This window comes from Athene noctua, chromosome 9 (genome assembly GCF_965140245.1).
Source record: "Athene noctua chromosome 9, bAthNoc1.hap1.1, whole genome shotgun sequence".
Classification (NCBI taxonomy): Eukaryota; Metazoa; Chordata; class Aves; order Strigiformes; family Strigidae; genus Athene; species Athene noctua.
The window spans coordinates 5,682,094-5,699,306 of NC_134045.1; the positions used below are offsets into that span (position 1 = coordinate 5,682,094).

At 60.6% G+C, this 17,213-nt stretch overlaps 1 protein-coding gene across 1 annotated transcript; it reads left to right on the top strand.

Moving 5' to 3' along the window:
• Nucleotides 1-217: 217 nt before the first annotated feature.
• Nucleotides 218-16,438, top strand: FHOD1 (formin homology 2 domain containing 1). The gene is made up of 22 exons (XM_074913484.1): nucleotides 218-397; nucleotides 6,463-6,569; nucleotides 6,705-6,769; nucleotides 8,088-8,155; nucleotides 8,260-8,365; nucleotides 8,575-8,669; nucleotides 9,079-9,190; nucleotides 9,303-9,397; nucleotides 9,500-9,643; nucleotides 9,765-9,961; nucleotides 10,117-10,227; nucleotides 11,559-11,725; nucleotides 11,986-12,881; nucleotides 13,130-13,282; nucleotides 13,435-13,617; nucleotides 13,877-13,996; nucleotides 14,196-14,357; nucleotides 14,458-14,648; nucleotides 14,729-14,921; nucleotides 15,000-15,153; nucleotides 15,239-15,415; nucleotides 16,021-16,438. Exons 1-22 carry the CDS (start codon nucleotides 227-229, stop codon nucleotides 16,101-16,103), a joined length of 3,750 nt encoding a protein of 1,249 aa, XP_074769585.1. The 5' UTR covers nucleotides 218-226; the 3' UTR covers nucleotides 16,104-16,438.
• The last annotated feature ends 775 nt before the right edge of the window (nucleotides 16,439-17,213 follow it).

Consider the following 17,213-nt stretch of genomic DNA (forward strand, 5'->3'; position numbering starts at 1 on the left):
CATCCGTGACGGCGGAGCACCCCGGCGGAGCGGCGTCCCCCCGGGGCGGGCGGGCGGGCAGCCCCCTCTGGGCCTCCCGCGGGAGGGCGCGCCGGGCTCCGGGCGGCCGCGACCGGGGGGGGCGGGCCCCGGGCGGGCGTGGCCAACGAGGGGGCGTGGTCGGAGAGGGCCGTGGTCCGTGTGGCCCCGCCCCGTCGGGCGGCGCGGCGCGGGCGGCGGCGCTGCCATGGCGGAGGCGGCGGTCCCGTGCCGGCTCCAGTACCTGGAGGACGCGGATCCCTTCGGCTGCGGCAGCTTCCCGGAGCCGCGGAGAGCCCCGGTTTACGCCGTGGCGGAGGCGCTGGCCCTGGGGGTGCAGCTGCCCGCCCTGCACCGCCTGCTTGGGGCCCCGCTGCCGGTGAGGGGGAGCCGGGGGCGGGCGGGGAAGGCGCCGGGCGGGGAGCGGCGGCGGGAGGGGGTGTCGGCTGGAAGGAGCGGGACGGGGCGGCGTGTCCCTGCCGGAGCACGGGCAGCGCTCCCGGGGTGAGTCACGGTGGAATCCGGGAGCCCCTGCGGGAGATGCCAGCGCTCGGCCGGCCCCGGATGAGTCGGCGGGGAGGAAGAGGATGTGCCCGCTCCGAGCAGGCAGGAGCCCGGGCAGGGGGAGGCAGGACGAGGGCAGGCGCCCATCCCCGCGCCGTCGGGGCTGAGCCAGGCAGCAGCTCCCGCCCCGGCACTCCCTTTCCACGCCGGCTACCGGGAGCGGGGCTGAGCCTCGGCGGGAGCGCACCGGCTCCCCCGCAGCGGGGCCCCGGCCGACGGCCCCGCTCGCTGCCGCCCGTGGGCCTCGGGGAGGAGGTGGCGGTGGAGCCGGAGGCTCGCCAGCCCCGCGCCCCTCCGGTTCGGCGGCAGCTTTGCCGCCAAAGAGCGGCGCGGAAATTCGTGTTGAGCAATTTCCTCCGGCCAGGAGGAAGGCAGGAGGCTGAAGCTCAAGTGAGGCGCCGTGTCGTGCTTCTGTTCCCTCAGGCCTGATCCGGGCTGGGAAATAGCAGACGGGGGGACCCTCCCTCCTGGGTACCCTCAGTTGGCGCGGTGCTTTCAGAGCATCCTTTACAGGATGGGGACGGGCTTGTCTTCATCCTTGTGGACGCGAGACCCAGCAGAACTTTGGCAATGGCTTGAGCATCTCTGTCTCGCAGCACTGCTGGAGCACAGACAAGGGAGCCAGAAACCCAGGCAGGCAGCGGGAGTGTGCCCTGTCTGGAGCTGGACAGGAGAGATGGGGGCAGCAGGAGGGGGAAATGGGCCCGGTGTGCCTGGACTGAGCTTGCTGGCCTGCCAGGGGAGAGGTCTCGACCTTTTCCTGCACCAAAAAATCCTCCCTTTTATCCGCTTTTTCATTTTTCTTGGAGCAAAGAAACAGTGCCCCATGTTGTCACCGTCATGGGATTTTTAGGTGGTGACTAAACAGAGTTTGTTTGGGAACAAACAGCCCTGAGACATGACGAATGGAGCAAACTCAAATTTCAGACGTGCCCTCCTCCCGGGGCAGGAGCTGGCTGTAATGGGATCGCCAGCCTGGGGTGCTGCCGTGGTGGCATGGGGGGGGCTGGATGTGGCTTTCCTGAGGGCAGGAGCATTGCAAGGAAGTCCTGTGCCCAGCAGAGGCTTGTTGATCCTGAGATTCCAGGCTCTGTTCTCTGCCTAAGTCAAGCTCTGGATATTTTTTTCTGTAGTTTCCCTGCATCACCCCATGACCCTTGGTAAAATTGCAGGCAAAGTGACTAGGACCCTGCGCTGGGCTTATAAACCAGGAATCTGGTTTATACAGTTATATATAGTTATACAGATTATAAACCACACTGCCTTTATTACAAGAGCTTTCTGAGCCAGTGAGGGCTGCGATACATCCTGGTCTGACAAGCTGGGACACTGTCTGGGGTTTGCATGAGCTGATGTCTTTGTCTGGAGCCTCCTGCAGCAAGATTTGCACCCTGCGGAGTGAAGTTGGTCTCCTGAACCACCTGGTTCAGTCCAAATTTGGAGCTGTCACCCAGGACCCAACAGACATCGTTACCCTGACACGACCAGCCGAAACCTCCCTTGGTGCCCTTTGTGCCAGGTAGCGCTCGGCTCTATTACTCAGTGACCTAAAATTAGTAAATGAACAGTCGGATTTTTCCCAAGGAACTGGCTGTAAAAAAATTCAGCTGGGGATGCCCGGTGCCAGGCTTGTCCTGCTGGGCAGTGTGCCCAGAGCTGCAAAGCACTGGGAGGAGGATGCAGTGGCTGTGAGGGAGCTGGAGCTGTGGGTCCCCACATCATCAGAGCAGAACCAAACCGCAGGCGTCCAGGGGATGAGCTGCCATGGGGGACCAGCTGGGTTCTGCCCTCCCTGGGGGTAAGAAAGGTGCTCCCTGGGCTGGGAACAGCCTAGAGATGATGAACAGGAGGTTTCTTGTGCCGGCATCACTGCCTTGAACCGCCTGTCCTGCCCCGTGACACCCTCAGTGCTTCCTCTCCCTGAGTGTGACCTGCTGATGATGACTTTTCCGTGTGCTCCGGAAAGCTTCTTTGTGCTTGAAAATACCTTCCCGCTTTGTTTGCCGCCATCGCATTGTTCAGCTCCAGGCCGATACTATCTTCTCCTGCTTTCCAGCATTTTTCTAGTACCCTTGGGTGATGCTTGCACTGGGTGTGGGGTTTTCTGAATGTCTGCAGGCAGGTTTTGCAGGGCAGATTTTTTTTTTGGCTGTCACCTCAGTCCCCAAAGGCCACTGCACTCCCTTGCCTCCGGCACGATCTCACCTCTCAATCTAGGGATTTTTCCAAACAATTGCAAAACCCATCGGGCTGGAGCTTTGCTTTCCAATTCCTCCCTGGAAACCTGGGGACCGCCTCAGTGCCATAAGCTCTCCGCAAGCTCTAGGGCTTGATAGACAAGAACCATTGAGGTGATGTTGGTGCACGCATGAAGTGCACAAGCCCCATGCCACCAGCCCTGCTTGTCCTCTGTTTCCTAACCAGCTCAAGGGGAGCTTCACTGAGGGTCTTTGCCCCTCAGTGCCTTTGGCAGGCACGAAAGTGATGAGACAGGGTTGTTGGCGGTGCTGCCATCCCCTCGACTTAACCGCCTTGATTCTTGCTGAACGCTTGGAGTTGTCAGTGCTCCCCGTCTCTTGGCACAGTCCTTGCACAGGTCCTGGGACAGGAGCTGTGGCCAGGTGTTTGTGCTGCGGCTTTGCTGGGACACCAACAGCTCACCAGGGCTCGGGTCCTCCTGCTGCTGCTGACAAACAAGGGATGTGTTGGTGAGCAGCAAGCCTGGCTGGGGGAGCTTTGAGAGGGACGTGTGCGAGCGAGTGTGCAATTCTGGGCCAGCTCTGGGTGACCTCTCCTGGCCTAGGGTATTTTTTTTTTTTTTTTATCCCCTGTGATAAGGCAGTGGCAGGGCTCCCATCCACTTGCTGCCATCCATCAGGCAGGAGCAGGCAGGAGCCAGTGACCAATTGCCCTGGCAATAAACGCCTCTCTTTGCTGTGAAACCAGATTGTGGTGAGCATGCTTGGTTGCCGGCTGCGGTTGCTCCTGCGGCATAGCTCTATAAACCATCAATCCACATGTATTTTGGGAGGGTGAGCAGAGGCTTCGGTGCTGGGCATTTCTGACCTGCTGGTGCCTTATGTTTAATTGCTGCCTCCAGTTCTGCCTCAGCTGGAGCAAATAACACTTCTTTTTTTTTTCTTCGTAATTTCCCCATAGCCTTCCTAGAAGAGCCGCAGTGATGTTGGGAAATTGTGGTTACTACAAAAATAAAGTATCAGAGAGGGGAGGAAAAGTGTTTCCTCTGCTGGCAGATAAAGAGAATACTCGCTGCCTGGCCTCAGAGTATCCTCCCTAGTGGGAATGCCATGATAGGGGTGAGCAGGAAGATGTGATTCTGTGGTGGGTGGTGTGAGTTCAGCTGTGGGTCCAGGATGTCTCCATCTCACCCCCGTGGTTTGGGGGGCAACAGTCCCACTCCAGGGGGAGCTGGCTTTCCCTGGGGGCTCCCTTGCCTGGCACGTGTGTCCTTGCTGAGCTTTGAAGCCAGCCATGGCTGATGTTGTTGGTAGGATCAGGGAGATGCATGTGTTTCCACCTTTCCCATGTCTCAGGTTTGAGGCATCAGTGGTTTTTAACATGGGCAGGAAAACCTTCTCCAGGCCATGGGGTCCTTGTCCCCCACTGGTGCTGGCATCAGCATCTTGTCCTCAGCAAGACCCCAAACCCTCCCCACATGGTGCATGAAGGACGTCGGTGCTGCTGCCGGGTGGCTGGGGCTCCCAAGAGCCGTGGGCTGGAGGTGGGAGCGTGGGACCCTCTCCTCCCCCAGCTCCACTCTGCCTGCGAGTCCCCATGACCCTCAAAGCCCAGATAATTTTAAAATGGTTTTACAAGGCAGGAGGTGGATGGATCACGGCCGCCCTGCACCAAGAGTACCCCGTGACCCCAGTGTGCCATCCTCAGCAGCACAGTTCCAGGGTCCTGGCTCAGATCCTGCATGGTGCAAAACCCTCATCCAAATAACCAGAGTAACCCCAGCTCCGGGGCAGTCAGTGCTCCCTGGTGTGGAAGTGCTGCCCTGGGATTTTTGGCAGGGCAGCTCGAGCCTGGAACAGGCCTGTCTCCATCCCCGGGGGCTGGTGCTCACCAGGGAACTTGCAGCCAAACCCGGGCCCAGTGCTGGGAGCATCCCTTGTGGGGAGCACTGCCAAGCTCACACGGGAAACATGCTGGGTCGAGTCCCAGGGGCTTGGCCTCCCCCACCAGCTGGGACATGTCACATCTCCGGTAGGAGCTGGGGATGTTAACTCCGGCTTGCCGGGGCTCTGGCAAAGCCCAGAGGAGGCAAAGCTTTTGGGCTGGAGCTGTGAGATGCTCTTTGCTGTGTTTGAGTGCCCGGGAGGATGTAGGGATGCTTGGGCAGATGCAGGGATGCCTGAGGGGCTGCCCAGGAGGATGCAGGAGGGGATGCCCGAGTGGATGTAGGGCTGCCCAGGAGACCCTGTGGGGGAATTGAAACTTTCCCCAGCTATCAAACCCTGCATGGGGTCAGTGCTAGTGACACCCACAGCAGGAGCAGAGCTGGCAGCCAGGAGCGCTTGCCCGGTGCCAGCAGTCTGTTTGGTGCACGTTGCCATGGCCGGCTGGCGTGGCCAGCAACCACAGGAGGAGGAGCAGGGCACTAACAACATAACTGCTGCGTCCAACCCAACGGCAGTGCCCTGCCAAATTACCCGTTATCCTGAGGCTTAGTCAGGATCATTAGTTATTTAAAGCATGTGGCATTTTTTCTTTGCCTCTTTAAACGTCATGCCTGTGGTGAAGTCATACATGTGAGCTCTTGCACAATCTTGTGACTCAAGGAGATAGGGCTTTCATGGAAAGCAACCTCAGTGAGGTGCAGGAGCCATACCCAGTCATTGCTGTGGGTCACCAGCCTGCCCCAGGGTGGCCAGGGCAGGGGTTTTTAATGGGGTTTTATCCCCCATCCTAAGCTCCATAGGTGGTTACACAGCACTCTGTGCAGATTTGGAAAGGAGAATCAGTTCCTCAGAGGTGAGATGAGCTAGGAGGGGGGGCTGCAGACACTTTAGGAACAGGTCCAGAGATGCTGGGGTGACAGGGGTGCAGGCAAGACCAGGCAGGCACTGCCCTCCCTCTGCCTCTACTCACACCTTGAGGGCAAATTGTCCTGTCCCATCCAGAGCTCACCCAGGAGACCTGCCTGGGTGCTGTGGGGTGCTGCTGGGCCCCAGGTGGCTCAGGTCGTTTGTGAGTGCTGTGCCTGGAGCACCTCTGGGTGCCATGCTCACTGGCTGGGGTGCATCGTGGGTGCTATATTTGGACTTCTGGGGAAGGTGCCCTCAGGCTGTGCTTTTCCTCATCCTGCTGGAAGATGCCACAAAGGCTAGAAGGCTACAGGCTGAGTCAGAAGCTGTGTCAGCTGGAGGACATTCCTGTGGGATTTGCTCTTGTTTGGGGTGTTCCTGACTGGGCTGGGTGCCTTGGCACTTCCTGCAGACCCAGTCCCTGCAGATAGAGGCAATTTATCTGCCCAGGTGAAGCGACCAGCCCTGGGAGGAGGCAAATCCTGCCCCGGTCAACAACCCAGCTGATTAATGGGAGCCCCAGGGAGCAGATCAGCCTCTTGCCGTGGCTCCTACCCAGGGGATTGCTGAGGAGCCTGGTGGCCTTCACTCTGCCTTTTCCCAACCTGAGGCTCCAGTGTTTCTCCCCAGGCTGGGGTGGAGGGTGCCAGGGCATCTTCTCACGGGGCCAGCACTTGGGGACAGGGTGGGACCTGCCACCCTGCTCCAGGATGTGGCTGCTTGGTGGGTTTGGTGTGGGCAGGAGGGTGACCTGGGGATATTGCATCCTCCGGGAGCGGGGAGGGATGTGGTAGGCACAGGGGCTCAGCCAGGCTGTCTGCATCCCCAGCTGGAGGACTGCACGCTGCAGGTCTCACCCTCTGGACACTACCTGGACCTCGACTTGTCTCTGCTGGAACAGAAGGATGACCTGGAGGGTTTCTACGAGGAGGTCAGGTGAGGCACACGGGGTGCCTGAGCCCTCTAGAGATGGGACATGGGGACCCACGTGCGTGTGAGCGCTGTGTCGGGGGGTGAGGGGCCGTGGTGGTCCTGCTGCAGGCATTCACACAGCGTTTCCTCCCGCCCTAGGAAGGGGAGACGGCCAACGCTGATCCTGCGCACACAGCTCTCTGTCAGAGTCCACGCCATCATCGGTGAGTCAGGGCTGTTCCCTTCTCCAGGCTGGTGCATGTCCAGTGGCTTTTTGTGATGGAGGGAGGGAGTGGTACAGCCCAGGGCAGCTCCTGCCCCATAACCCCTCCCGGAGGTGCAGGGGACATGGGCCCCATGAGACTCGTGTGGACTCACTGGGTTAATCCCCTCCATCCTCAGAGATCAGGACTTTTGCCTCTTCTGCTGGGAGCCCACCGCCGCTGCACATATTCTGGGTCATTCAAGCAAGCTCTAAATATAGTTTTGCAGGATACAAATAGCTCTTGCACAGCAGAAAGTGCTGCCACAGCTTTGGGAAGCCTGCTCAGAGGTCCTGCAAAATATTCAGGAGTCTTCAGCCTTTTTTCTCCCTAGTAGGGGAGAAGACAAGCACTGAGCAGAGCAATGCTGGCCAGGCATCAGCTGGCCATGCCGGGCTGCAGCTGAGTGATGCGGGAAAGGGGCAGGAAGGCCGGGGTCGGGGTCATGCTCTTTGCCAGCGGTTCCCAGGCTCCGGCTGAGCCCTGGGATGCTCTGCTTTCCCTCTCAGCTGCTCTGACAAGCCGATAAGTGAGTGGAGGAGGCTGCTGGGACCTCGTGTTTTACAGAGCCTTCATCAGCATGTCTGGAGGGCTCTTTGGACAGCTCACTTTTGGCTTCTTAGAGCTTTAAGACTGGCCCAAATAGCTCAGGATGCTCAGATAACTCAGTTTTTGGATGCGGGAAGTGCTGGCTCTCGATGCCTTTGGTCTTCACTCGTTGGAGCAGGGCTTTCTGACTGCTCTGTGCTGGCTTCTGCCTGCAGGCACTGTCCCCAGGAGCACGTAGTCTCCATCCAGCCTTCAGCCCAGTGACCGTGCTTTTGTCCCTGAGCAGCTGGTGTCATGCTGCCATCCTTCCCGTCCCCATCCTGCATTTCTTCACAAGCCACGGGGCTGCCTGGGACTCCAGGACCGTGCCAGGTCTGTGCCTGTGAAGGGATGGCTAAAAGTAGCTCAGCCTCCTGCTCAGTTCCTGTTTCATTTCTGCACAGGAAACCAGAGGGGATATTTATGTCATTGCTGGGCAGAAAAAAAAAAAAAAGGCAAAAAAAAGGAAATAGGAAAGTGGCAGATCTGGAATAAATAGTTGTGGAGCTGCAGCTGCTTCCGCCCTGCATGTCCCACAGCCGGGGACAACGCTGGTGTCCTGAGGTGACAGCACAGGGGTAGAGCAGTGATGTGGGGCTTTCCCAGACAGACGGGAGCATGTCAGAGCCCCGCGTCAGCAGTGAGCCCCAGCAGGTCAGGCCATCACGCTGCCTCTCTCCTTTCCTTCCAGAGAAGCTGTACAACTCGCAGGGGCCGGAGCTGCGGCGATCCCTCTTCTCCCTCAAGCAGCTCTTTCAGGTACAGTGATGCTGGCAGGGTGAGGAGCTCGGGGGGGCTCCCCTGGGGCTGGCTGCCCACCCTGCCCCGCCACGCTGCAGTAATGCCTGGCCTTCACCCCGCAGGAGGACAAGGACCTGGTGCCGGAGTTCGTGAACCTGGATGGGCTGACATGCCTCATCAAAGTGGGGGCAGAGGCCGACCAGAACTACCAGAATTACATTCTGCGGGGTTGGTATTTGGGAACAGGGCACCTCCCATCCCTGGGGAGGAAGGCTGGCACTCAGCGGGTGCGAGCCAGCGTGTTTGCCTCATCTGCCATGCGGGCAGCTGCCAGACCTTGCCCTTGGTGTGGTAATGCTGCACAGGGATGGGAAAGCCCTACCCTTGCTGCAGCCCTGCCTGCTGTGCCATGACCCTGCCTGCACTCTGCCTTACAGCCCTGAGCCAGATCATGCTCTTCGTGGATGGGATGCAGGGTGTCATCAACCACAATGAGACCGTCCAGTGGCTGTACACACTGTCGGGAAGCCTGGTAAGCCCCTGCTACCCTTGGGGGGCTGCCTGTGCCCCTGGCTGCACCCCTGCCTGGGGCTGTCCCCTTGCACCATCCTTCAGGAGCTTTACCCCACCATCAGGCTTAGTGCCTTGGTATCTTTGGGTGTGTCAGGTCCTGCTCCCACCCATTTGGAAGTCACCCAGGGTCCCCAGAGCTCCCTGTCCTTATGTGACTGTGCTTCTGGGCACAGAGCTTGAGTAAGGGGGTCCCTGGTTCCCTTCCCGGTGCCCCTTGGTCATCAGCATCACAGCTGCAGACTGGTCCCTGGCCCCATGGCAAAGCCCCCAGCCTTGGGGCATGAGCACAGACACCCCCTCGGTGCCCTGGTGTGGTGCTGGCATCTCCCTGCCACCGCTGCCATCCCAGTCACTGTCCCTTGCCCCAGTTTCGCCTGGTGGTGAAGATGGCGCTGAAGCTGCTGCTGGTGTTTGTGGAGTACACAGAGCCCAACGCCCTGCTCCTCATCCATGCCATCAACACCGTGGACCGTGCAAGAGGTGGGTGCAGCTCCTGTCCCCCATGAAGTCCCCGCTGGGGATGGCATGTCCCCCCAGCCCATGTGTGGTTCCCCCCGGCCCACGTGTCACTGGCACACGCTGCCTTTCCCAGGCGCCTGTCCGTGGTCCAACCTGATGGCCATCCTGGAGCAACGCAACGGGGCCGATACGGAGCTGCTGGTGTTCACCATGACGCTGATCAACAAGGTCTGGGGGTAGGGGGGTGGCAGGATGTCCCCGCGATGCCACGCTGGCGGGGCTCGGCGTGGGTCACACCGGTGCCAGCAGTGTCCCTCTGGTCCCGCTCAGACGCTGGCAGCCCTCCCGGACCAGGACACCTTCTATGACGTGACGGACTGCCTGGAGCAGCAGGGCATGGAGCGCGTGGTGCAGCAGTACCTGGGCAGCAAGGGCACCGACCTCGACTTGAAGCAGCAGTTTGCGCTCTATGAAGTGAGCGGGGCTCCTGTGGGACCCAGCCACACGCCACGTCCCGTGGCAGCAGGGAGGGTGGGTGTGTGGGGTGGCAGGGGTGCCGTGCCCGGTGCTATGCCTCCCCCCAACCCCTTTGCAGAGCGCTCTCAAGCTGGAGGATGGTGTGGAAGAGCCACCCTCAGGGGGCCGCAAGGAGCGGAGGAGGACAGATGAGAGCCGGCACGGGTGGCGATCCCAGGGCAGCTGCCAGGAGCCTGGCCCTGAGTCCCCTGGCACCCCAAAGGAGCCCCCCACCGAGGACACCCCAGCTGTCCCCATGCCGAGCAGCCCAGCAGAGTAAGTGTGGCTGAAGGTGGCCCTCAGTGGGAATGCCTCCAGGATAGTCAAGATGTTGAGATGTGATGTGAGCAGCACTTGGGTCCGTTCCCGGTGCAGGGGCAGAGGGCAGCTCTGCAGGACCTGCTCTCAGTCCCTGTCACCTCTTCTTGCAGACCATGTCCCATCAGCGTGTACAACAGCGCGTCCAGTGTGCGGCTAGCCCTGGCCTCCCCCCTGGCTGAGAAGGAGCAGCCCCCAGGCCTGGGCGAGCGCAGCATCTACAAGTAAGCAGCCAGGAGGGGCTGGGTGCGGGGGGGGTCCCCCTGGGGTGGCAGTGGATGGATGCCCCAGGAGTGTGGGGTGCACCGTGCACCTGGGGGAAACAGGGTCTGGGCAGGCACTGGGACTGGAGAGAAGTGTGATGGGGGAGCAGGTATCTGAGGGGGTCTGGCCAGGGGCTCCAGGGCATCTTTTGGGCGCACACAGCTCTGCTCCAGCTCCTCTTCACTCCTTTCTGCCCACGCTTGCCCTCTCCTCTGCCCACTCTTTCTATCTTTCCTTTTGCAGGCTGCACCAAACTGCCCCTGTCTGGTAAGTGCCTGGGCTCTGCACGTGTGTGCTCCCTCCCAGGGTGATGCTCCAGTGGGAGCGGGCACTGTCCTGCCCCACTTGCTGCCCCTTGCACCCACCTTGCTGCCCCCAGTCCCTTTCGCTCCCCTCCAAGCCCTGCCTGCAGGACCCCAGCCCTCACCTACCACCACGCACCCCCCATGGGGTGATGACACCCTCTGATACCCCACTTCTGGGGTGAGGTGTCCCTGCTGGGGGTGGCACAGCCCACCCTGCAGCTGACAGGGTGCTGGCATCACCATCCTGGTGGCAAACTGGGTGGCTCTGGTTGGAGGCGGACAGTGCCCCATTTCACCAGCACCCAATGCCATGTAGTGCCAGGGCAAGAGGAGACTTGCTGGGGCTCTTCTGGCTCCCCATGAATCCCAGGACCTTGGGGTGATGGTGGGACGTGGGTCCCATGCTGGAGGGCTTCCAGGCAGGTGCATGCAGGAAGCACGAGCCCCGGGGGGCTGCCACCAGTGGGGGCTAACCCCTGTTTTCCCTCAGGCGGGAGGATGCCCCCTCCTTGCATGGGGACAAGCCTATTTTGAGGAAGTTTGAGTAAGTAAAGGCATGCGTGTGTCTCCAGGCATGCGCTTCCTTGGGCCAGTGCCTGGCTGGAGACATCTGGGCTCCAGCCACGCAGGGCATGAGGAGCAGGAGGGTCCCTGCGAGTCTCTGCCTGGGCATCCTCCTGGGTTTTGCAGCTTTTGGACAAGGTTGCAGTGAGCACCAGGTCCCTTGGGACCAGCAGGTGATGGTGGCACCCTGATGGCACGAGTCTTTGGTTCCCATGGGGCTGCAGCATCCCTGTTCCCAAGCCGTGGTGGCATCACCTGTCTGCAGGACTCGGAGGAGGTTGAATCCTCCGGGTCCCCGCTGTGGTGTGGTCAGAGCAGGGGGTTTCCGTTGCGGGGCTGACTGTGCAGTGTGGCCTGGCTTCGTTTGCCCACTGTCCCCACCCCTGCCTTGCTCCTGGTCAACGTCCTCCCCTGTCTCGCAGAGCTCGCTTCTTGGAGAACCTGGCTGCAGCTCAGAAGGAGAAAATCTCTTCCATGGCCAAGGGACGGCACGATGTCCTCAGTGATGCTGCGCTGGAGCATCCTGCTGCTCTCGTGTGGGAGAGGGACATCAAACCCCCTGAGCCTGGGATGGAGCCACCCAGCATAAGTAGGTGCTGCTGGGGTGTGTGTTCCCAGCTCTGGGCTCATCATGGTCCCTGGGGTGGATGTTCATGGCCCCTCTGCCCCCACCCCCATGCCTGTGACACCCAGAGCCATAGAAGAGCTGGGTGGCATCTCCCCATCCCCCTCCAAACGCCAGCATCCAAGCACACCCCACCAGGGAGCAGGACCCCAACTCTACATGCAGCCCAGCAGCACTTGCTCCCTGCAAGCAGGCTGCCCCAGCCTCTCCCCCTCTCCCTGCAGGGTCTCGCCTGGCTCGGCCGGACACCACCGACTCCTGCAGCACCATCTCCTCTGACACCAAATTTATGCTGGACATGCTTTATGCCAAGGGCTCTTCAGAGCCAGGGAGGGAGAAGGTTTTCCCCGAGGTCCCGTTGTCCCCCTTGGTCCAGGGTGAGGTGGAGATGGACGCCGAGGGAGGTAGCAGCCAGGAGCAGGAGGGTGCCTGGCTCCGTAGCAGGGCTCCAGATGGGCCAGTGGCCAGTGCCCATGCCAAGCTGGCACGTGCCATGTCCAGCGTAGATGCCGAGACACACACACAGAAGCTGGAGAACACCAGGATGATGCCCATCAAGAAGGACGTGGAGCTGACGTGGGAGCGCCTGGAGGGCAGCCCCATGCAGCTGAAGATCAAGGACCTGGACTTCACTGATTTGGCCGAAGAAGAAGACTTTGACATCCTGGACACAGGGCCTGTGGCCAACGGCTCCTTCCTCCCTCCTGCTATCGAAGCAACGAGGGCTGGAGCTCTCATGGTTCCCCCTCCACCTCCTGGAGTCCCTGGCTGCCCACCACCTCCCCCACCACCTCCTGGAGTCCCTGGCTGCCCACCACCTCCCCCACCACCTCCTGGAGTCCCTGGCTGCCCACCACCTCCCCCCCCACCTCCTGGAGTCCCTGGCTGCCCACCCCCACCAGGGCCGCTAGGCCTCTCAGCAATGGATGGCCCCTCCCAGGCCAAGAAGAAGAGGACAGTGAAGCTCTTCTGGAAGGAGCTGAAGCAGCTGGATGGCACTGTGGGACTGAGCAGGTTCGGTCAGGCAACACTGTGGGCATCCCTGCAGAATGTTGAGGTCAATGCTGCCAAGCTGGAACATCTCTTTGAGTCACGGTCAAAGGAAGTTCCAACTTCAAAGGTACCAGTGGGCTGGCACTCATTAGCCAAGGGGACTTGAGGTGTGGGAGGAAGGTTGTTGGTTCCTCTGGGGACCCTAGGCATGAACTGTCACCCCTACCCTATGCTGAAGATGGGTACGTTCAGCCCGAAGGCCTGGTGGGGATGTTGATGGTTTGGCTCACCCTGATCAGCTCCCCATTTCCATGGTGTTTTCATGACGGTGAGCCCTTTGCCTGGCTGTCCCCATCCATCCTGTCCTCTTTGCAGAAAGCCATTGATGGGAAGAAGGTGGTGGTGGTGCTGGACCCCAAGAGGAGCAATGCCATCAACATTGGCCTCACGGTGCTGCCACCCATGCACATCATCAAGACAGCCGTGCTCAACTTTGATGAATTTGCGGTCAATAAGGAAGGGATTGAGGTGGGCATGAGGGAAGCTTGGCCTCTTTGAGGTTCTCGTATGGGTTGTTTCCCCTGGCCAGGAGGCCTCCATGGACTGCCGGTCAGTCCTGGGGTGACACAGCCCATGGCGACATGTCTGGAGTCTGACACATCCCTCTCTGCCTGCTCCAGAAAATCCTGACGATGGTCCCAACCGAGGAGGAGAAGCAGAAGATCCAGGAGGCCCAACTGGCCAACCCTGATGTGCCCTTGGGCTCTGCAGAGCAGTTCCTGCTCGCCCTGTCTTCTATCAGTGACCTCACAGCCAGGCTCCAGCTCTGGGCCTTCAAGCTGGACTATGAGAGCCTGGAGCAGGTACCTGTGTACCGCTTCTGCCCCCTGCCCTCCCTCTGCTGCCAGTCCCAGCAATGCTGGGCCAAGTATGTTCCTGGTGGGGACCAGCCATGTCCACTTACAGGAAGTGCCATCCTGGCTGGGGACAGGCTGCAGGTCACCAAGGCAAGCATTGGCTTGGGTTGACCATGAGGTGGTTTTCCTCAAGGGCAAGGCCGAATGCTGAAGGTCCCAAGGGAGAGGGTGGCCAAGGGGTCTCACTGCCTCTCTCCTTACCCAGGAGATTGCAGAGCCGCTCTTTGATCTGAAGGTGGGCATGGAGCAGCTGGCCAGAAATCACACCTTCAAGTGCATCCTGGCCACGCTGCTGGCCATGGGCAACTTCTTGAACGGCTCCCAGGTGAGGAGCAGGGTGTGGGGGGATGTGGCCTGTCTTGAGCGCTGCAAGGACAGGACCAGCCATGGTACATGGGTACCCAAGAGGGACCATGGAAAGCCTGAGGTGGCACCTGAGGCCGGGTGGTGCTGGTGGGGTCTGCGGACTGAAGTTCTGCTGGAGGAGGGATGGAGAGACCCTGCTGAGTTCGTTGGGGTTTCAGAGCAGAGGCTTTGATCTGGGCTACTTGGAGAAGGTCTCGGAAGTGAAGGACACAGTGCACCGGCAGTCCCTGCTCCACCATCTCTGCCAGATGGTGGTAGAGAAGTTCCCAGAAACCACTGACCTCTACTCAGAGATTGCCTCCATCGCCCGCTCCGCCAAGGTGAGACAAGGCAGATGACACCTGGGCAACACAAGGGTGTGGGTGCCATGACTGCCCAGCTCCACCAGTGTGACCGAGGGCTGACATCTTTCTCTTCCAGGTTGACTTTGATGAGCTGGCCAACAGCCTGATGCAGCTGGAGCGGAGGTGCAGGACCTCCTGGGACAACCTGAAGGTGATTGCCAAGCATGAGACCAAGCCAGTGCTGAAGAGCAAGCTGACGGACTTCCTCAAGGACAGCACCCAGCGCATTATCGTCTTGAAGGTGGTGCACAGGCGCGTCCTCAACAGGTTGGTGGCTCGAGGTCCTGGGGATGCAGTGAGAAGGCTGTGGTCCTGTTGATGGCACACTGTGACCAATGTCCCTGCAGGTTTCACTCCTTCCTGCTGTACCTGGGGTATCCGGCGAGCACGGTGCGGGATGTGAAAGTGACTCCCATCTGCAAGCTTCTGCGGGAGTTCGCCCTAGAGTACCGCACCTGCTGGGAGCGCGTCCTGCAGCAGCAGAAGAAACGGGCCGCCCACCGTGAGCGCAACAAGACCCGGGGTCGGCTCATCACTGAGGTACAGGGACGCTCAGCTAGCTGCCACCCCCAGGTGATGTCCCCCAGGGTCCCTGATGCCCACTTCCTCCCACTGCAGACCGAGAAGTTCTCTAGCATTGCTGAGAGCACTTCGTCCCCTGCTGTGGTGTCCACCAGCCCTGAGGAGCAGATGGAAGCAGGTCATGAGAGCATGAAGAGCCTGCTGACCTCCCCCACGGATGCCCCTGCCCGCCGCAGCCGGGCCAGCCGGGGTAGGAGCGGGGTGGCAGAGGCACTCAAGGCATGCCTGGCTGGCTGGGCATGGCAGATGCCAGCATGCCTGTTGTCACCATGCAGGGACAGGGCATGCCACTCCAGCACAGGGCTCTCCAGCCCAGGAGGATGTTCCCAGCTCCCCAGATGATGCTTCAGATGAAATCATGGACCAGCTGGTGAAATCGGTGACTCACAACACCAACCCTCGGCCCTGCGCCAACAAGGAGCGCAGGAGGTCCCGTGGCAATAGGAAGTCCTGTAAGACCCATCCCTGTCCCTGTGCCTTGGCCCATCTCTGTCCCCATGCTCTGCCCCTGTCCCTGTATTCTCTCCCAGCTCTGTGGCCCCGCTCCCATGCCCTGTCTCTGTACTCTGTCCCATCTCCGTGTCCCTGTCCCCATGCCCTGTTGCATCTCCATCTTCCCATGCTCTGCCCAGTCCCTGTACTCAGTCCTATCTCAGTGTCCCTGACCCCATACACTGTCCCACCTCTGTGGCCCTGTCCCTGTACTCTGTCCTGTGGCCCTGCCCAGATGCTCTTTCCCATCTTTGTGTCCCTGTCTCATCTCTGTCCCTGTGTCCTGTCCCATCTCTGTTCCCATGCTCTGTCCCCATGCCTTGTCTCACTTCTGTGTCTTTGTCCACATGCCCTGCCTGGCTCCTTCCCCCTGACCACCTCCCTTGTTGAGCCCACCAGGCCACAGCAGGTTCCCTGAGACCAGACCATGCCACAGCACCCCACTGCCACCCCTTCCCTCCCCAGCATGCCAGGGTCACTGTGTCTGGGTAGGCCACCAATGCATGGGGACGCTGGCAGCCAGCCCTGCTCATGCTGCCAGTGCCACCCTCTCTTCTTCCCGCAGTGAGACGAACACTGAAGAGTGGGCTCAGCGATGACCTGGTGCAGGCGCTGGGCCTGGGGCGGGCACCCGGCATGGAGGTTTGAGGGGTGAAGGGGGCTCGTGCTGCTCCCCACTGCCGGGCAGCCCCCAGGGCAGGATGTGGCAGCAGCTCCTGCTCCAGGACTGGCACACTCTGCACCCTCAGTCTTGCCTTGCTTTTCCTTGCTGGCCTCCAGCTCCCGGAGGTGCAGGCAGCAGGATGGGAGTGATGTCCCAGAGCTGCTCCATGATGGCTGGGATGGAGGATGCTCAGCGCCCATGTGTGGGTGTGGAGGCTTGGGGTTCACCTTGTCAACAGTATTAGAGGGGTCAAGGGGCTGGACCCAGACCACCTCCGGGAACTGGGTCTGGCCCGTGGCCTCTGTGGCAATAAAGCAATCTGACACACTGCTGGTGTCCCTCGTCCCTGCACCTGGGTCACCTTGCTGCTGGGCTGGGATGCTGGAGGCTCTTGATGCTGTGGGCTGGAGCAGGCAGTGCCAGGGGTGGTGGCAAGAGGGAAGGGATGATGGTCCCTCCAGCATCCCTGGGGAAACCCTTGCCATGGTCCTGAGCAGGACCTGCCTGCTGCTGCAGCTGTCCTAGGGTTGACTGTGCTTGGGGAGCTCAGTATCCCCATCCCCTGCAGATCCCCAGAGGCTGGGGTGCTGTGGTACTCCTCCCTGGGCCAAGCCAGCATTCCCCTTGCTGCCTCCCCAGCCCTGCTGCCCAGAGCAAGCACGTGGCTGCAGCAGCCAGCCCTGTGACTTAAGGGCATCATCATCCCTCCCAGGGACAGCGCGATCCCCTCTGTACTGGGACACCCGGGAGGACCCTGCCAGAAGGAGCAAGGACTGCTGCCAGGCTCAAGGCTGCATGCTCAAGGGCAGGAGCCACAGCACAGTAAAATCAAAGAGGATGTGCCCGGCCTCACCTCTCCCTTACAAACCTCTCCTGGGGGGTTTTAGCCAGACCCAAACCTGGGTCTGAGGCAGGGTTCCTCTCCCAATGTGGGTCCAGGGGTTTCCTGCAAACCTGGCCCTAGCCAAGTTGCAAGCTTTGGCAACATCTCCCTGTGCTTGGCAGAGATGGGCTGCCTCATGGTGGAAATACAGCAAGGGCAGCATCTGCTTGTCCCGCTGGGAGATGTCCAGGCAGGAACATGCTACCTCCTG